General features: G+C 42.5%; 1 protein-coding gene across 1 annotated transcript; it reads left to right on the plus strand.

Moving 5' to 3' along the window:
- Positions 1 to 648: 648 nt before the first annotated feature.
- LOC103699052 (polyphenol oxidase, chloroplastic-like) lies at positions 649 to 5,357 on the plus strand. The gene has a single exon (XM_008781095.6). It carries the CDS (start codon positions 3,365 to 3,367, stop codon positions 5,141 to 5,143), a length of 1,779 nt encoding a protein of 592 aa, XP_008779317.3. The 5' UTR covers positions 649 to 3,364; the 3' UTR covers positions 5,144 to 5,357.
- The last annotated feature ends 16,251 nt before the right edge of the window (positions 5,358 to 21,608 follow it).

The following is a 21,608-nucleotide window of genomic DNA, read 5'->3' on the forward strand; positions in this document are numbered from 1 at the left end:
ACTCCTTTTGATCTCCCTTTTTTTATCTTTTTTTTCTTTTCTTCTTCTTTTTTTTTTTTTTACAACTTCAGTCTCCTCTTTTTATGTTTTCCTTTCAATAATAGAACCAACAGCAATATCAACAAAGATGAAGCACGAAAAGAAATGGTAGAGAATAGAAATGAAATGGTTATGGATGAAATGATATCAAACGATGCAAAAGGATGAAAAAAATATAAATGATAGAATATAAAAGCAAATAAGGGATAGGTAAACTGATTGGAAACCTGGCTCTGATACCAAATGATGCAAACCTCAACGAACCTACCGTGAGACCCAACAACAATAGTTTGGAAAATCAATTCCCAGATCGTCCAAAAAGGTTAAAAGGAAAGGAATATAGACCCCGTTGCTATAAAGAGTAAGAAACCTATATTATCAAAGGATTAGGAATATTGACCCCGTGACTATAGAGAGTCAGAAACCAATATTATCAAGGGTTGGAGGTTCAAGTGGTTGTACTTGAAACTACCGTAAGTTCTACACAAGAACAATAGAGAGAAAATTCTCACAAAAAGATTATATTTCAGAATTGCTTGATTACAAGTGAAAACACCAAGTATTTATAGGAAAAACAAGCCTTGGGTGCATTGAACCAACTAGAAAAATATTAAATAAAAGTTGGTGAAGATGAAAGGAATACTACTTAAAGTCTTGGCAGCAATTAATTAACCTTGGAAAGTTGCAGCAAAACTTCCAACCATTTTGACTAGGTTCATCCTTCATTTGCAAGCCTCAAAAATGTCCTTCAGCCTTCCAAAAGCCTATGATAAATGCACCATAAAGAGGAGTCCGAATTTGAAAGGATTAGACTCTTCTTTTCCATGTTTAAATAATTAATTGGGCTGGATATTGTCGAAATGGACTTGCCACATATTAACCATCTTCAAGTCCAAATCTTCATGTGGACTAGAACCTTCTCCTTGGGCTTGAGTTAATAAAGTTTGGACAGCTTCTTGAAGTTTCTTGGCCCGAGCTCTTATGATTGGCCCAATTGGAATATCCACATCATCTGGAGCATCTTCTTTGTCCTTGTCAAAGTCCTTGAGCTGGATCATATCAGTGTGAGGACCATTAAATCTATGATATGCTACATGTCATAGTCTAGTGCTTGAACAAAGATGCGCATGCGTGTTTTCCAATAAGTATAATTTGTGCCATTAAAAAGTGGAGGTCTATTTGTAGACCGTACTTCGACACGAGAGGTTTCAATTGAGGCTGCCATAGATCTTTAACTCTTTGACTGTTAGGTCAATGAGAGGCTTGAGTACCAAGGCTCTGATACTATTTGTTGCCCAACTATGCAGCCCAAGAGGGGGGTGGGAATTAGGGTTTTCGAAAACTTTAAGTGGAATGCAGTAGAATCAAACTCGATGAGTGAATATGAGTTGCAACAAATAGTTAACAAAAGAAAAGATACAAGTGATCAATGTAGACAATTCATGCAACACGAATACAACCAAATTTATAGTGGTTCGATGCCAACCCTGCACCTACATCCACTCCTTAAGATGCCCTTCTTGAGAATTTTTACTATAATCTTTTCAAAATTATAGTCTTATTATTTTATTCGAGCTCACAATCAACCCAATTGATTTTTACCGACAATCAACCAAAACCACCACCAAGTCTAGCTCTAGGCTCAATATAATCCATTTCAAGATTTGGACGGACCTTTTTCCAAATTTCAATCCCTAAAACTTGTCACAATAGAATATAGATAAAAATGTGTAAACACAATAAAATACTACTCCTTAAAGATAAATACAAAGAATAAATAGAGCTTTGAATCAGTTGGTTGGCCTTGATTGAACTTGAATGCAATTCATCAACTCTCTCAATTATAGAGGATGTGATCTTTCAACTCTTAATGAATGCACTTAAATATTTTTCTTTTTGAAGATCACTTCTTTTTCTTGACTCTTCAATTCTTTCTCTTTCTCATCTTTTCGCTTTCTTTTGGTGTTCTTATGCATTTATACCACATAGGAGTGGTTGAAAGACTCTTCTAGCCATTAGAAAGGCCGAAAGTGCCGTTGTAAGATAAAAATGACCATTCTAATTTATAAAAAACTAGTTGTTGTTGTTGTCAGGCGCAGAAGAGTCGACTTGACATTTTCAAGGATTAATTTAAGATTTTCAGAAGTTAATTCATGATTTCCAAGGGTCAACTCAAACTTGCTGTTGTTTTTGCTGTGCTCTGTCTTTCTCCCACGACCATTGTGTAGTCGATTCGTCCAATGACAGTGGTCGACTCATCCAGTGACAGAGGTCAATTTGTTATCTTTAAGGTTCGACTCTCTAACATACTAAATTTTACTACTCTCTGTCTTTTCTCTATGGCCGTTCAATGATAGACTCACTTGATTTTGGGGTCGACTATTATCTGACTGGAGTTGGCTCGTGTTCTTCATGAATTGACTCGCCAATATGGTAAAATTTACAACTCTCGAATTTTCCTCTGCAGTCATTTATGGGTCGACTTGTTTGCCTTTTGGATCGACTCTTATGTGATGGGAGTCAGCTCATTTTACCATATTGGCGAGTATTAGGCATTGAACTTATATAATTTTTCTGTTTTTTATTGTTTTAGAATTTTACACATCAAACATGCGTGAAAACCTCCGAATTTCGATATGTTTGACATTTTTAGAAAAAAACAATACCTTTCCCTTTAATGTTTTGTCTCTTTGTCTTAAATATAGAGACGCCTACAAGCTTATGTGCTCGTTTTCATCGTACATCTTTAGTAAGCCAAAACTGCGTTTAGAACTCTATAAACTGACGGAACTCAAAAAGACAAAAATCAAACTCCAACAAGTGCCTCAAAGTTTCACACACCACTATAAATCCATCGCAAGCTTCTCTTCGTCAATGCACGTGCTAGAACAAGAAATTCACAATTAATGGCAAGCCTCCCTAAACCAAATGCATCTACCTTCCTCTCCACCTCTGCATGCTCCTCCTATAGAAAAAGGGCCTTCTCATTACTTCGAGGAACAAAAAGAACAACTTTTTGATTAGCAAAATAAAAAATGAAGAAATTTCACTTTATTATTGTTTTCTCTTTTCCATAGCTTCCGGTTGATATCGACGCCTTGCGAATGGTGTAAAACTACAAGCTTATGTGCCCTTTTCATCACAATATCTTTTTGAATATATTTTCCATATTACATCTTTAGTCAAACAGAAACTACGTTTAGAACTCTATTACCTTACGGACCTCAAAAAGAATTAAACTCTAACATGTGCCTCAAAGTTTCTCGCTATAAATTGATCACAAACTACCCATTGTTATTGCAGGTACTAGAACAAGAAATTCTCAATGGCAAACCTCCTTAAACCAAATGCATCTACCTTCTCCCTCTCCACCTCCCCTAACTCCTTTGCATGCTCCTTCCATCGACAAAGGCCTCGGGTCCCTCCTTCTTCCAAGAAATCTCACCTCCATCCCAGAATCTCATGCAAAGCGAGGGATGAACACGAGAAACCCATGCACACCTCTGAGGCCACAGGATCTTCGGGGAAGCTCGACCGCCGTGATATGCTCATCGGTCTTGGTGGGCTCTACGGAGCTGCCGCCGGTCTTGGCGTCAACCGGAAGGCCCTCGGACTCCCCATTGAAGCCCCTGACATCTCCAAATGTGGCCCCGCTGACCTCCCGTCCGGCGCAATACCTACTGACTGCTGCCCACCATTCACGTCCAAAATCATCGACTTCAAGCTCCCGCCACGCTCCGACCCCCTTCGCATCCGCCCAGCCGCGCACTTAGTTGACTCAGAGTACTTGGCAAAGTATGCCAAGGCCGTGGAGCTCATGAAAGCCTTGCCGGCCGACGACCCACGTAACTTCACCCAACAGGCTAACGTTCACTGCGCCTACTGTGATGGCTCCTACGACCAGATCGGCTTCCCTGACATCGAGATCCAGGTCCACGATTCCTGGATCTTCTTCCCCTGGCACCGGTTCTACCTCTACTTCCATGAGAAAATACTCGGCAAGCTCATCGGTGACGAGACCTTCGCTCTTCCCTTCTGGAACTGGGATGCGCCCGCTGGCATGGGAATGCCTTCGATCTATACTGACCCGTCTTCGTCGCTCTATGACAAGCTTCGTGATGCCAAGCACCAGCCACCATATCTCGTCGACCTCGACTTTAATGGGCAGGACCCATCTTTCACCCAGGCTCAGCAAATCGACCACAACTTAAAGATTATGTATCGCCAAGTCATCGCCAACGGGAAGACAGCACAACTGTTCATGGGATCCCCCTACCGTGCCGGGGACCAGCCAAATCCCGGGGGAGGCTCATTCGAGAACGTGCCGCACGGCACCGTCCATGAATGGACCGGTGACAGGAACCAGCCAAATGGAGAGGACATGGGCGTTCTGTACTCAGCTAGCCGCGATCCGATCTTCTATGCCTACCACTCCAACGTCGATCGCATGTGGTATGTGTGGAAGAAGCTCGGCGGGAAGCACAAGGACTTTGACGATAAGGACTGGCTTAACACCTCCTTTCTCTTCTATGACGAGAATGCTGATATCGTTCGAGTCAAAATTAAGGATTGTCTGGATACGCAGTGGCTCCGCTACACCTACCAAGATGTCGAGATCCCTTGGCTGAGAACTCGACCCACTCCCAAGGGTACGATGGCGGCAAAGAAGAGTGCGAGATCTCTACGAGCAATCACAGAGGCAACGTTCCCGGTGACGTTGGACTCGCCCGTGAGTGCGACGGTGAGGCGGCCCAAGGTGTCGAGGAGCAGCAAGGAGAAGGAGGATGAGGAGGAGGTCCTGGTGGTCGAGGGGATCGAGTTCGACCGCGACGTGTTCATCAAGTTCGATGTGTACATTAACACGCCTGAGGACGGGGTTGACCCTGGGTCAAGTGAGTTTGCCGGGGCCTTCGTCAACGTGCCACACAAGCACAAGCACAGCAAGAAGGAGAAGAAGCTGATGACGGCGCTGCGGCTGGGGATAACGGAACTGCTGGAGGACCTCGGAGCGGAGGCAGACGATAGTGTGCTCGTTACGCTGGTTCCGAGGAAGGGGAAGGGGAAGGTGAAGGTGGGTGGGCTCCGGATTGAATTCTTGAAATGAAGGGAACAGTCATAAAGTTGAGAAGCTTTGGCTGCTGCTGTTTTTATGTCAGTAAATAAAAGTGGCAACTGGTTTAATGTCAGTAAATAAATGTGGCAACTATGATTGCAGTTCAAAGGATTAGAGTTATATTTGGATAGAATGCTGGTGGTGTTTGGGTCGAGATTTCGGCTGTCAATGTTGAATAAAGAAAGAAAATGTTGTTCTATAGTTCTGCTTTGGGGTCTTCGATATAAATAGTTTCTGACTTTTCTGTAAATAATATATGTATATAGAATATCTGCTTCTCTAAATTTTAAGTTAATAATAAAAAATTTAAATTAAAGATTGACATAATTGATTCTAGGGGTGTAAATGGGTCGGATCGGATCATGAGTGATTCAGCCCAATCCGGTTCCTTATTTGGGTTCTAATTTTAGACCCAGACTTAAGCCAATAGAAGATTAAGTCGGGTCAGGTCGGGTCCACTGCTACAATTTTTGACTCAACGAGTTATTTAGGTCGGATCGGGTTCATGTATAATCCGGACACAATCCAAAAAATTCGGATCCGATTCGGGTTCGGGTCGGGTTAACCATTCATGGTTTTAGAACTTGTTTGCACCCCCGCAAGCCCAAATGATTTTACAAATTCGAATCGGGACGGGGTGGGCCGGGTTGTAGGATTGAAAATCCAAAATAATCCAAATTTTAAATTGGTCGGGTTGGGTCTGAATTCAGTAATCCCAGACCCGACCCAAAAAATAAAAGAGATCCAATTTTAGAATCTAACCCGGCCCTATGGGTCCTCCAAAACGGGTCGAGTCGGGTCTAAGCGGTTCGGGTCGGATCATGGGTCAACCTAACCCATTTGCAACTTTAATTTATTACAGTTTGTACCGCCAGAAATACATAGTAATTATAGTTTCTAATCTAATATCATTGTTGGGAACCCGCCCATGCCGCTGATATTTCAAAAAAATTCAGATGGCAGCGGAATCGGCATAAGCGAGATCGACGTTCATCGCATGAACGTTGTTTCATGAACCGTTCGTAGTTAGGCAAGAATTAAAAACTTTTAAATACATTAGAAGATCAGATCTTCACCTTGTGCGGGTAGATGATCACCGCAAACTGAAGTTCGTGGTCTAGGATGAAGGTTCGCTTGAAGCCGTTCAAGTGCCCGGCCTCTACGGGTATCCACACGAAGCAGGAACCGATCCAAGCTCTCTATCTCACCGGGGTGCTAGCTCCCTTGCAGAGATAGCTTTTGATGGCTGATCTCCTCTCTTTCTTTCAACTCTTGAATGCACTTGAGAGGAGGAAGAAGAAGGATGAAGAAGAGGAAGAAGAAGAATCCCCACGCAGCCTTCTTTCTTTTCCCTGCGTTGGAAGGAAGAAGGGAGGAAGAGGATGCCGCCAACACCTTTGGCTTTTATCTTCCTTGCTTGCGGCTGAACCAAGAGGAGAGGAGAGGGAGGCGTACGGCAAGGAGGAAGAGGACTTCTTCTATGCCCTAGGTGCCGCCCACAAGTCCCTTTTTATAGACATGTGGAGCTCCTAACATTTAGGAGCTCTTGATGTCTTTCCTAAGAGGGGGCGCCGGCCCCCTTCTCTTCTCCCTTCTCCACATGGAAAAGGGAGGGGCATATTCCCCTCCTCATGGTAAACCCTAATCCACATTAAGTAGGGTTTGAAATGTCCTAATGTGGTCAAGCCCTAATCCAATTAGGCTTAGCCCAAGGGTGAACCAATTAGGATCCAATCTACGTAAGTCCTAATCCAATTAGAACTTAAATCAATTTTGACTCAATTGAACTCTTCAATCCTAATCCAATTAGGAGTCTTATTGATTCATTAGATTAATAATTAATTGTGACTTAAGAAATCTTAATCCAAATTAGGACATATTTAATTTTAGTCCTAATCCAATTAGGACTCTTATTTGAATCCGAAGTCCTAATCCGATTAGGACTCTAGGAATCCTACTCCAAGTAGGAATCCAATTTTGATTCAAAACTCCTAATCTCATTAGGATTGCAGGAATCCTATTCCAAGTAGGAATCCCAGTCCTACTCCAACTAGGATTCCCAGTCCTAATCCAATTAGGACTCTAGGAATCCTACTCGAAGTAGGACTCTTGTTTCAAGTCCAATTAATTAATTCCCTTTCCTTCTTCAACTTCTTATCAATCGAATTGATTACTCGTGATTCATAATCACTTTTCAACCATCGGATCGGTCAATACTTCTAGTGTGTGTGACCCCATAGGTTCTATTCTGACTGGTAGTGAGATATATTGTGATCTCTATCACTATATCATTGAAAACTCCTTTCAATGGGTTGGAACGATTCCAACTCAACTAATTAGGGTTTATCGATCATCGAGATAATTCCTGTGAGTCCCACCATCCACTAGTGACACCTAGCAGCATGTAGTGGCTACCCAGCAGAATGGAATGATGAACCTCTAGGTGCAGTTAACGTGTGATACAGTCCTACTATCGTGGATCCCTACAGGACGGAGGTCATGGACAACTCGTCAAACCCCATCGTCTGTCATATGTCAAGATTTATTCGACTCGAGTTCGATAGTGGAAAACTCTTTCTCTACTTTATATTACTGCCCTGGCCAAGGTCTTAGAACTCAGTCTAACAAATCACATAGGATCACTCCTCTTCTATCAAGATCGATAGATTTCTTGTAGGTGCATACCCTACTCCTACAGTGAACCTACTGCAGCCAATCTACACTGCATGGACCCATATGGCTAGAGACCATATATGTGTGCAGTCAAACTACAATAACCTCACTGTGAGTAGCCGAAGCACCGCAGGTCAAAGGACCAGTCACACTACTGCAACATCAAGCAAGTCACTGACGAGTGGATAGACATCCAAGTGACTTCTTGTCTTGGTCACGCTCAGTACCCTTGTTCTCTAACAAGCACCTGCACTATCACTTCAGTGTCCCTACACTGTGGACTCAAGTCTCGTCCATCCAGAAGAAAAGTGATCTGTGCACTGATCGGATCGATCACCGTCCTCGTGATGATCCATTGATCAGGAGCATTTAGAAATTAATCACCAATGATACATGGCTCAAATTCTCAACTCTTGAGAATATGTATCATCATCTTATTAATTTCTTGGACGATTCATAGACACATAAATAATATGAATGAAAAGATGCCTTTTATTTATTCAATAATAAATAGTCAAGTATAAAATTATGTCCCTAGAATTAATAATGTGTCAGCCAGATTGGCTTCTAGGGCATACATCTAACAATCTCCCACTTGCACTAAAGCCAATCAGTCATATATCTAAGCCCCATCTTCTCAAGGTGGGCTTCAGTCTCTTGCTGACTTAGCTGTTTAGTGAACGGGTCTGCCACGTTATCCGCGGAGTCTACTCTGATGCATTTCTTCTCAATATAGTCGCGTATGAGGTGGAAGCGCCGCTCTATGTGCTTGGACTTCTGATTAGACCTTGGTTCCTTAGCAAGAGCTATGGCGCCATTATTATCGCAGTAGAGTGTTATGGCATCTAATGACATTACACCTAACTCTGCAATGAACTTTTAACCAGAAGGTTTCGATAGCACCCTTAGATACGGCTTAACATTCAGCTTCTAAGGTAGAATCTATAATGATCGGTTGTTTGGAACTCTTCCAATTTACTGAACCACCATTGCACATATTCTGATGTAGACTTTCTATCATCAATATGTGTGCATCCTTCTACCTTTAACTCTGATCTTCTCCCAAAGACCAAGAATAAATCTTTAGTTCTTCTCAAGTACTTAAGAATATTCTTCACCGCTGTCCAGTGTTCTTCACCTGGATTCGACTGATATCTGCTTGTGACACTCACAGCAAGAGCTATATCAGGTCGTGTACATAGCATGGCATACATGAGGCTTCCTATTGCCGATGCATAGGGAATCTTGCTCATGCGTTGAATCTCTTCAGATGTGTTGGGGCACATCTTCTTGGAGAGATGAATTCCATGCCTAAGGGGTAAGAGACCCCTCTTGGAGTTTTCCATGCTGAACCTCTTCAGCACCTCCTCTATGTACATCTTCTGTGAAAGGCCAAGCATCCTTTTAGATCTATCTCTATAGACCTTTATTCCCAAAATATAGGATGCTTCCCCAAGGTCTTTCATGGAGAATTCTTTTGACAACCAGACCTTGACCGAGGTTAGCATGGGAATATCATTCCCTATCAGTAGGATGTCGTCCACGTACAGTACGAGAAATACGACAGCGCTCCCACTAACCTTTTTGTAAACACACGGTTCCTCTTCGTTTTTGATGAAATCAAACATTTTGATTGCGTCATCGAAACGAGTGTTCCAACTCCGAGACGCTTGCTTTAGTCCATAGATGGACCTTTGCAGCTTGCAGACCTTGTGATCTCCATCACTGGAAGTGAAACCCAAAGGCTGTTCCATATAGATATCTTCATCAAGATATCCATTCAGGAAAGCAGTTTTCACATCCATCTGCCAGATTTCATAATCATGAAATGCTGCAATAGCAAGCAATGTTCGGATGGATTTTAGCATGGCTACAGGTGAAAAGGTCTCCTGATAGTCAATGCCTTCGCGCTGACTATACCCTTTCGCCACAAGCCTTGCCTTATAGGTCTCTACCTTTCCATCCGAACCTATTTTCCTTTTGTAGATCCATTTGCATCCAATAGGTACAATACCTTCTGGTGGGTCTACTAAGGTCCAGACTTGGTTGGAATGCATGGAGTCTAACTCTGACTTCATAGCTTCCAACCATTTCTCGGAATCGATATCAGATATCGCCTCGTTGTAGGTTTTGGGATCCTGTATGTGATCCCTATCTCCCACTAGGAACATTTCCTCGGTATCCTCTTCTATTATACCTAAGTTGTTAGATGTATGCCCTAGAAGCCAATCTGGCTGACACATTGTTAATTCTAGGGACATAATTTTGTACTTGACTATTTATTATTGAATAAATAAAAGGCATCTTTTTCATTCATATTGTTTATGTGTCTATGAATCGTCCAAAAAATTAATAAGATGATGATACATATTCTCAAGAGTTGAGAATTTGAGCCATGTATCATTGGTGATTAATTTCTAAATGCTCCTGATCAATGAATCATCACGAGGACGGTGATCGATCCGATCAGTGCACAGATCACTTTCCTTCTGGATGGACGAGACTTGAGTCCACAGTGTAGGGACACTGAAGTGATAGTGCAGGTGCTTGTTAGAGAACAAGGGTACTGAGCGTGACCAAGACAAGAAGTCACTTGGATGTCTATCCACTCGTCAGTGACTTGCTTGATGTTGCAGTAGTGTGACTGGTCCTTTGACCTGCGGTGCTTCGGCTACTCACAGTGAGGTTATTGTAGTTTGACTGCACACATACATGGTCTCTAGCCATATGGGTCCATGCAGTGTAGATTGGTTGCAGTAGGTTCACTGTAGGAGTAGGGTATGCACCTATAAGGAATCTATCGACCTTGATAGAAGAGGAGTGATCCTATGTGATTTGTTAGACTGAGTTCTAAGACCTTGGCCAGGGCAGTAATATAAAGTGGAAAAAGAGTTTTTCACTATCGAACTCAAGTCGAATAAATCTTGACATATGACAGACGATGGGGTTTGACGAGTTGTCCATGACCTCCGTCCTGTAGGGATCCACGATAGTAGGATTGTATCACACGTTAACTGCACCTAGAGGTTCATCTTTCTATTCTACTGGGTAGCCACTACATGCTGCTAGGTGTCACTGGTGGATGGTGGGACTCATAGGGATTATCTTGATGATCGATAAACCCTAATGAGTTGAGTTGGAATCGTTCCAACCCATTAAAAGGAGTTTTCAATGATATTGAGATAGAGATCACAATATATCTCACTACCAGTCAGAGTAGAACCTATGGGGTCACACACACTAGAAGTATTGACCGATCCGATGGTTGAAATCGTGATTAGGAATCACGAGTAATCAATTTGATTGATAAGAAGTTGAAGAAGGAACAAAGGGAATTAATTAATTGGACTAAAACAAGAGTCCTACTTCGGATAGGATTCCTAGAGTCCCAATTGGATTAGGACTGGGAATCCTAGTTGGAGTAGGACTGGGATTTCTATTTGGAATAGGATTCCTCAATCCTAATGAGATTAGGAGATTTGAATCAAAATTGGATTCCTACTTGGAGTAGGATTCCTAGAAATCCTAATTGGATTAGGACTTTGGATTCAAATAGAGTCCTAATTGGATTAGGACTGAAATTAAATACATCCTAATTAGATTAGGATTCCTTAAGTCTAAATTAATTAATAATCTAATGAATCAACATGACTCCTAATTGGATTAGGATTGAAGAGTTCAATTGAGTCATGGTTCATTCAAGTCCTAATTGGATTAGGACTAGCATAGATTGAACCCAATTGGCTAATCCTAATTGGATTGGGATTAAACCATGAGAGAGGCACCTAATCCTGTTTGGAAGAGGATTGGGTTAACCAAGTAAGAGGGGCATCAGCCCCTCTTCACTTAGTTGGTGCGACATGAAGAGAGAAGGGGGCCGGCGCCCCCTCTTGGAAAGTAGTCAAGGGCTCCTAACTTGTAGGAGCCCTTCATCCTTATTAAAGGAGGACTAGGGCCGGCGCCCTAGATGTAATTTTCTCCTCTTCATCACGTGGCCACCCCCTCTCCATCTCTCCTTGGTTCAGCCGCCATCAGCAAAGGGAAAAGAAGAGGAGGCGTCTCCCTCCTCTTGGTCTTCTTCCTTGGCTCCAACGCAGGGAAAAGAAAGAAGGCTGCAGAAGCTGTGTTCTTCTTCCTTGAGTTCCTCCTTCTTCTTCCTCCTCTCAAACACTTTCAAGAGTTGAAAGAAAGAGAAGAGATCAGCCATCAAAAGAAGTCTTTGCAAGGGAGCTAGCACCCCGGGAAGACAAGAAAGATTTGATCGGTCCTCTGCTTCGTGTGGATACCCGTAGAGGCCGGACGTTTGAACGGCTTCAAGCGAACCCTCTTCCAAAAACCACGAATTCAGATTTGCGGTGATCATCTACCCGCGCAAGGTGAAGATTTGATCTTCCTAATAGTTTTAAAAGTTTTAATTCTTACCTAATTACGAAAGGTCTAGAAACAACGTTCATGCGATGAACGTCGATCCCGCACATGCCCCTTTCCGCTGCCATCTGATTTTTGTTTTGAAATATCAGCGGCATGGGCGGGTTTCCAACAGTGGTATCAGAGCCTAGGCTTCGTAGATTAAGGTAAGAATTAAATATCTAAAGGCTAATTAGATCTGAAAATTGAATGATCATGCATGCTGAAAAATTCTGCATGCAGATTTTTCAGGGGTACTGATTTTTGCATGCTGATTTTTATGTGATAAAAAGATGATTCTAATTGCATTGTTAATGGGATTACAAAGTTTAGAATCATGATTAGCATGATCAGCGACCTATGTCATGATATAATCAGTTAGTTTTCAGATCTGAAAATTATAATTGTTGCATACGGTGATGATCATAGGATTCAAACCCTTTTGGTATCAAATGTAATGACCTGCGATGTGATCTGCGATGTCATGTAATTTTTCAGATGCTTGCATGCATCTTATTTGATGTTTTGAGAGGCCTGCGTGCCTCCTAAAAGGAGATGTAAATTATTTTTATTTTTATTTTACATCTGGTTGTATTTCTGTGATGTGATGTACATCAACGATCAAGTTGAAGCAAAGGCATGAGATGAAAGGTGATCTAAGCGGTTGATGGCGATGGGATCAAGAGTTGATCAAGGATCGAATCAAGGAGGCTTGGAACCAATTCAAGAGTTGAAGACCACTTGATCGATTGATGTGCATGTGCTTGTAATACGACCGAATTATTATCCATGATCATCACCTATTTAAAGTTTAGCTTTATTTGATGCTGCGATTATAACTGCCTGTGATGTGCCGTTTACATGTGATGTGAATGCGAGTCGGGTAGATAGGTTTACATATGATGTAGCAAACCCAATTGAGACCTAAATCAAAACCTCCTCAATCAAGTCGAGAGTGATCCGACATGAGCAAGTCATATTAGATTAATTGATCTAATTGGTGTCTAGGAAAGCATGAAAGGTGGTTACTTAATTAGGACCTTACTCTCTGAGTAAGGGGAGCCTCCCACCTGCTTACCTGGCCAATTGTTCGATTACCTCTTATGAAGGGCTCAAGTTGCAAACACTAAGACCTGATTAACCAATATTAAGTCAATAGGTCTTCCACTGTAGTAGAGCTGCTAAGGCCTTTCTGATGTTGATTTGTCTCGGCTGGACACAGTGGTCAAGTTGCATCGGGGGGCTGGACCTCTCTATAGACATGAGATGTTGTAGGGTAAAGGTGGGGTTGGGCACCAATAACTGTTAGGTGAGGACCCAATGACAACTTTATTCCTACGGTTATACGGTGGGTCTGACTTAACTAAGAAATGGGACCAATAACTGTTAGGTGAGGTTTTCATGGCTTAGAGACCAAGTTACACTGCAACATGCTTGAGAAGCATTGTACAAGAGTTGTACACTCATCCATCTATGTGTCACCAATAACTGTTAGGTGAGGTGGCATGTAAATCGGTGGGACCGCAGTACCCACTAGAAACCCTAGTCGTGTGGGATTTCCGTTTTCCTACCAGGGGAGTGTGAGGAATTCGAGAAAATAGTGGGAGTCACATTTGTTCTAAAAGACCTTAGAACAGATTAGGATCAAGTACAAAAGTCTAACTAGAATCTTTACTCTCTGCAGATACAATGTCGGCTTCAAACCCTCTGACCCGTATTCTTGAGACCAACCGACTGACCGGAACCAATTACAAAGACTGGCTTAGAAACCTCAAAATTATTTTGGACTGTGAGAAAATAGGCTATATACTCGATTCAGATATCCCCACACTACCAGCACGTCCTACTGATGTTCAGCGTGAGATGCATAAAAAGTGGTTGGATGATGACATAAGAGTTAAATGCTATATGATGGCATCTATGTCAAATGAACTCCAATGCCAGCATGAAAATATGAAGACTGCTAGGGAAATACTGGCACACCTGCAAGAGTTGTATGGTGAGCAGAGTCGCACAGCTCGTTTTGAAGTGTCCAAGAGGCTTTTCAAAGCGAAGATGCGCGAGGGACAGTCTGTCCATGATCACGGTCTGACTATGATCAAGGACCTAGAGGAGCTTGAGAAGCTCGGTATGGACATGCACAAGGAATTACAAGTGAATTTGATCCTACAGTCACTTCCTGATTCATTTGGTCAGTTTATAGTAAACTACCACATGAATAAGATTGAATGCACTAAGACTGAACTAATCAATATGTTGGTAACTGCTGAGGGAGCCTTGAAAGGTTCAAGGGGCAATGTCCTTGTTGCTGAGTTGACTTCTGGTTCCAAGAGAAAGTCTACTTGGAAGAAAAAGAAGCATGTTAAGAAGCAGAAGAAAGACAAGAAGCCAAAGAAGGAAGTTCAAAAGAAAAAGGCTAACGACAAAGGAAAATGTTTCCACTGCAATGTCGAAGGCCACTGGAAGAGAAACTGTCCTTCATACCTCGAGAGCCTGAAGAACAAGAAAGGTGACACACCTTCGGAAGGTATAGACTTGCTCATAATTGAAACCAATCTAACGGTTTCTTCTACTTCTAGTTGGGTTATAGATTCTGGTTCTAGTGCTCATCTGTGCACTACCATGCAGGGTCTAAAGGAAAGTAGAAGGCTGGCGGAAGGTGCGGTAACCCTTCGGGTTGGCAACGGGGCAAAAGTTGCTGCTGTGGCTGTGGGCACCTACCATCTGCGACTACCGTCTGGATTTAGTTTAATACTTAGAGACTGCTATTATGTACCTGTTGCTAGCAGAAATTTGATTTCTGTTTCATGTCTAGCACAGGAAGGTCATGTTTTTACATTTGACAAAGACTGCTGTTCTATTTATTTAAGAAATAAAATAGTCGCACGCGGTTTCATGATTGACAGTCTCTATCATTTACATATGGATGTATCTGTGAATGATACCGAGCAAGATGTGAGTGCCAAAGGATCCAAAAGATCCAGAGATGAGATAAACCAAAGATATTTGTGGCACCTCAGGCTTGGCCATATTGGAGAAGACAGAATGAACAAAATAGACAAAGATGGGCTTTTAGGCTCATTGACTTTCGAGTCATATCCAGTTTGCGAGTCCTGTCTTCAAGGAAAAATGGCTAGACTGCCCTTTGTAGGACATGGGGAGAGGACCACTGAAATACTTACCCTAGTACATACAGATGTATGTGGCCCATTCGATGTGCTAGCCAGGGGACGTTATTCTTACTTCATTACCTTTACCGATGATTATTCACGGTATGGGTATGTGTATCTTATGAGACACAAGTCTGAGTCTTTTGAAAAGTTCAAAGAGTTCAAGAATGAAGTAGAAAAACAAACTGGAAAACCTCTTAAGGCTCTTCGATCAGATCGAGGAGGAGAATACCTTAGTGGGGAATTTCGGGACTATCTCAAAGAAAACGGCATAGTCTCACAATGGACACCTTCGGGTACACCTCAACTCAACGGAGTGTCAGAGAGGAGGAATCGGACCCTATTGGATATGGTCAGGTCCATGATGAGCTTCACTGATTTACCTATGTTCCTTTGGGGAGATGCCTTACTCACAGCGATTTATTTATTGAATAGAGTTCCCTCTAAATCCGTTCCTACCACACCGTATAAGATATGGCATGGTAAAAAAACCAAGTCTGGGTCATCTCAAGATTTGGGGATGTCCGGCCCACGTCAAGAGACTACAGGCGGACAAGTTAGAGGCTAGGACCATAAGTGCTCGTTTTATAGGATATCCTAAAGAGTCATTAGGATACAATTTTTACGTCTCAGAGGATCACAATGTGTTTGTGAGCCGTCATGCCATCTTCTTGGAAAATCAGTTTATCCTTGATAGAAGCAGTGGGAGGAAAATTGAGCTTGAAGAGAAAGTCTCTGAAAAGCAACGAGTCATGGATCCTATTGAACCCATTCATACAGAGCCAGTACACGATGTCCCTCGACCACCTCGTAGATCTAGTAGGGTCTCCCATCCTCCCGATAGATACTTAGGTATACTAGAAGAGGATACCGAGGAAATGTTCCTAGTGGGAGATAGGGATCACATACAGGATCCCAAAACCTACAACGAGGCGATATCTGATATCGATTCCGAGAAATGGCTGGAAGCAATGAAGTCAGAGTTAGACTCCATGCGTTCCAACCAAGTCTGGACCTTAGTAGATCCACCAGAAGGTATTGTACCTATTGGATGCAAATGGACCTACAAAAGGAAGATAGGTTCGGATGGAAAGGTAGAGACCTACAAGGCAAGGCTTGTGGCGAAAGGGTATAGTCAGCGCGAAGGCATTGACTATCAGGAGACCTTTTCACCTGTAGCCATGCTAAAATCCATCCGAACATTGCTTGCCATTGCAGCATTTCATGATTATGAAATCTGGCAGATGGATGTGAAAACTGCTTTCCTGAATGGATATCTTAACGAAGATATCTATATGGAACAGCCCTTGGGTTTCACTTCCAATGATGGAGATCACAAGGTCTGCAAGCTGCAAAGGTCCATCTATGGACTAAAGCAAGCATCTCGGAGTTGGAACACTCGTTTCGATGACGCAATCAAAACGTTTGATTTCATCAAAAACGAAGAGGAACCATGTGTTTACAAAAAGGTTAGTGGGAGTGCTGTCGTTTTTCTCGTATTGTACGTAGATGACATTCTCCTGATTGGGAATGACATTCCCATGCTAACCTCGGTCAAGGTCTGGTTGTCAAAAGAATTCTCCAATAAAGACCTTGGGGAAGCATCCTATATTTTGGAAATAAAGGTCTATAGAGATAGATCTAAAAGAATGCTTGGCCTTTCACAGAAGATGTACATAGAGGAGGTGCTGAAGAGATTCAACACATGAGCAAGATTCCCTATGCATCGGCAATGGGAAGCCTCATGTATGCCATGCTGTGTACACAACCTGATATAGCTCTTGCTGTGAGTGTCACAAGCAGATATCAGTCGGATCCAGGCAAGAAGCACTGGATAGCTGTGAAAGAACAGTCTTAAGTACTTGAGAAGAACTAAGGACATGTTCTTGGTCTTTGGGAGAAGATCAGAGTTGAAGGTAGAAGGATGCACACATATTGATGATAGAAAGTCTATATCAGAATATGTGCAATTGTGGTTCAGTAAATTGGAAGAGTTCCAAACAACCGATCATTATAGATTCTACCTTAGAAGTTGAATGTTAAGCCGTATCTAAGGGTGCAGTGGAAACCTTCTGATTAAAAGTTAATTGCAGAGTTAGGTGTAATGTCATTAGATGCCATAACACTTTACTGCGATAACATTGGCACCATAGCACAAGCTATGGAGCCATGGTCTCATCAGAAGTCCAAGCACATAGAGCGGCGCTTCCATCTCATACGCGACTATGTTGAGAAGAAATATGTAGAGGTGCAAAGAGTAGACTCCGCGGATAACGTGGCAGACCCGTTCACTAAGCAGCTAAGTCAGCAAAAGACTGAAGCCCACCTTGAGAAGATGGGGCTTAGATACATGACTGATTGGCTTTAGTGCAAGTGGGAGATTGTTAGATGTATGCCCTAGAAGCCAATCTGGCTGACACATTGTTAATTCTAGGGACATAATTTTGTACTTGACTATTTATTATTGAATAAATAAAAGGCATCTTTTTCATTCATATTGTTTATGTGTCTATGAATCGTCCAAAAAATTAATAAGATGATGATACATATTCTCAAGAGTTGAGAATTTGAGCCATGTATCATTGGTGATTAATTTCTAAATGCTCCTGATCAATGAATCATCACGAGGACGGTGATCGATCCGATCAGTGCACAGATCACTTTCCTTCTGGATGGACGAGACTTGAGTCCACAGTGTAGGGACACTGAAGTGATAGTGCAGGTGCTTGTTAGAGAACAAGGGTACTGAGCGTGACCAAGACAAGAAGTCACTTGGATGTCTATCCACTCGTCAGTGACTTGCTTGATGTTGCAGTAGTGTGACTGGTCCTTTGACCTGCGGTGCTTCGGCTACTCACAGTGAGGTTATTGTAGTTTGACTGCACACATACATGGTCTCTAGCCATATGGGTCCATGCAGTGTAGATTGGTTGCAGTAGGTTCACTGTAGGAGTAGGGTATGCACCTATAAGGAATCTATCGACCTTGATAGAAGAGGAGTGATCCTATGTGATTTGTTAGACTGAGTTCTAAGACCTTGGCCAGGGCAGTAATATAAAGTGGAAAAAGAGTTTTTCACTATCGAACTCAAGTCGAATAAATCTTGACATATGACAGACGATGGGGTTTGACGAGTTGTCCATGACCTCCGTCCTGTAGGGATCCACGATAGTAGGATTGTATCACACGTTAACTGCACCTAGAGGTTCATCTTTCTATTCTACTGGGTAGCCACTACATGCTGCTAGGTGTCACTGGTGGATGGTGGGACTCATAGGGATTATCTTGATGATCGATAAACCCTAATGAGTTGAGTTGGAATCGTTCCAACCCATTAAAAGGAGTTTTCAATGATATTGAGATAGAGATCACAATATATCTCACTACCAGTCAGAGTAGAACCTATGGGGTCACACACACTAGAAGTATTGACCGATCCGATGGTTGAAATCGTGATTAGGAATCACGAGTAATCAATTTGATTGATAAGAAGTTGAAGAAGGAACAAAGGGAATTAATTAATTGGACTAAAACAAGAGTCCTACTTCGGATAGGATTCCTAGAGTCCCAATTGGATTAGGACTGGGAATCCTAGTTGGAGTAGGACTGGGATTTCTATTTGGAATAGGATTCCTCAATCCTAATGAGATTAGGAGATTTGAATCAAAATTGGATTCCTACTTGGAGTAGGATTCCTAGAAATCCTAATTGGATTAGGACTTTGGATTCAAATAGAGTCCTAATTGGATTAGGACTGAAATTAAATACATCCTAATTAGATTAGGATTCCTTAAGTCTAAATTAATTAATAATCTAATGAATCAACATGACTCCTAATTGGATTAGGATTGAAGAGTTCAATTGAGTCATGGTTCATTCAAGTCCTAATTGGATTAGGACTAGCATAGATTGAACCCAATTGGCTAATCCTAATTGGATTGGGATTAAACCATGAGAGAGGCACCTAATCCTGTTTGGAAGAGGATTGGGTTAACCAAGTAAGAGGGGCATCAGCCCCTCTTCACTTAGTTGGTGCGACATGAAGAGAGAAGGGGGCCGGCGCCCCCTCTTGGAAAGTAGTCAAGGGCTCCTAACTTGTAGGAGCCCTTCATCCTTATTAAAGGAGGACTAGGGCCGGCGCCCTAGATGTAATTTTCTCCTCTTCATCACGTGGCCACCCCCTCTCCATCTCTCCTTGGTTCAGCCGCCATCAGCAAAGGGAAAAGAAGAGGAGGCGTCTCCCTCCTCTTGGTCTTCTTCCTTGGCTCCAACGCAGGGAAAAGAAAGAAGGCTGCAGAAGCTGTGTTCTTCTTCCTTGAGTTCCTCCTTCTTCTTCCTCCTCTCAAACACTTTCAAGAGTTGAAAGAAAGAGAAGAGATCAGCCATCAAAAGAAGTCTTTGCAAGGGAGCTAGCACCCCGGGAAGACAAGAAAGATTTGATCGGTCCTCTGCTTCGTGTGGATACCCGTAGAGGCCGGACGTTTGAACGGCTTCAAGCGAACCCTCTTCCAAAAACCACGAATTCAGATTTGCGGTGATCATCTACCCGCGCAAGGTGAAGATTTGATCTTCCTAATAGTTTTAAAAGTTTTAATTCTTACCTAATTACGAAAGGTCTAGAAACAACGTTCATGCGATGAACGTCGATCCCGCACATGCCCCTTTCCGCTGCCATCTGATTTTTGTTTTGAAATATCAGCGGCATGGGCGGGTTTCCAACATAAGTATCTATCGGGAGGATGGGAGACCCTACTAGATCTACGAGGTGGTCGAGGGACATCGTATACTGGCTCTGTATGAATGGGTTCAATAGGATCCATGACTCGTTGCTTTTCAGAGACTTTCTCTTCAAGCTCAATTTTCCTCTCACTGCCTCTATCAAGGATAAACTGATTTTCCAAGAAGATGGCATGACGGCTCACAAACACATTGTGATCCTCTGAGATGTAAAAATTGTATCCTAATGACTCCTTAGGATATCCTATAAAACGAGCACTTATGATCCTAGCCTCTAACTTGTCTGCCTGTAGTCTCTTGACGTGGGCCGGACATCCCAAAATCTTGAGATGACCAAGACTTGGTTTCTTACCATGCCATATCTCATACGGTGTGGTAGGAACTGATTTAGAGGGAACTCTATGTTGGGAACCCGCCCATGCCGCTGATAATTCAAAAAAATTCAGATGGCAGCGGAATCGGCATAAGCGGGATCGACGTTCATCGCATGAACGTTGTTTCATGAACCGTTCGTAGTTAGATAAGAATTAAAACTTTTAAATACTTTAGGAAGATCAGATCTTCACCTTGTGCGGGTAGATGATCACCGCAAACTGAAGTTCGTGGTCTAGGATGAAGGTTCGCTTGAAGCCGTTCAAATGTCCGGCCTCTACGGGTATCCACACGAAGCAGTGATCCGATCAAAGCTCTCTTGTCTTCCCGGGGTGCTAGCTCCCTTGCAAAGACTTCTTTTGATGGCTGATTTCCTCTCTTTCAATCAACCCTTGATTGTGCTTGAGAGGAGGAAGAAGAAGGATGAAGAAGAGGAAGAAGAAGAATCCCCACACAGCCTTCTTTCTTTTCCCTGCATTGGAAGGAAGAAGGGAGGAAGAGGATGCCGCCAACACCTTTGGCTTTTATCTTCCTTGCTTGCGGCTGAACCAAGAGGAGAGGAGAGGGAGGCGTACGGCAAGGAGGAAGAGGACTTCTTCTATGCCCTAGGTGCCGCCCACAAGTCCCTTTTTATAGACATGTGGAGCTCCTAACATTTAGGAGCTCTTGATGTCTTTCCTAAGAGGGGGTGCCGTCTCTTCTCCCTTCTCCACGTGGAAAGGGGAGGGGCTTATCCCCCTCCTCATGGTAAACCCTAATCCATATTAGGTAGGGATTGGAATGCCCTAATGTGGTCATGCCCTAATCCAATTAGGCTTAGCCCAAGGGTGAACCAATTTGGATCCAATCTAGGTAAGTCCTAATCCAATTAGAACTTAAATCAATTTTGACTCAATTGAACTCTTCAATCCTAATCCAATTAGGAGTCTTATTGATTCATTAGATTAATAATTAATTGTGACTTAAGAAACCCTAATCCAAATTAGGACATTTTAATTTTAGTTCTAATCCAATTAGGACTCTATTTGAATCCGAAGTCCTAATCCGATTAGGACTCTAGGAATCCTACTCCAAGTAGGAATCCAATTTTGATTCAA

Source organism: Phoenix dactylifera, chromosome 8 (assembly GCF_051530095.1).
Source record: "Phoenix dactylifera cultivar Ajwa chromosome 8, Ajwa_hap1_PhDact_Kaust_v1.1, whole genome shotgun sequence".
In the NCBI taxonomy this organism is placed as follows: domain Eukaryota; kingdom Viridiplantae; phylum Streptophyta; class Magnoliopsida; order Arecales; family Arecaceae; genus Phoenix; species Phoenix dactylifera.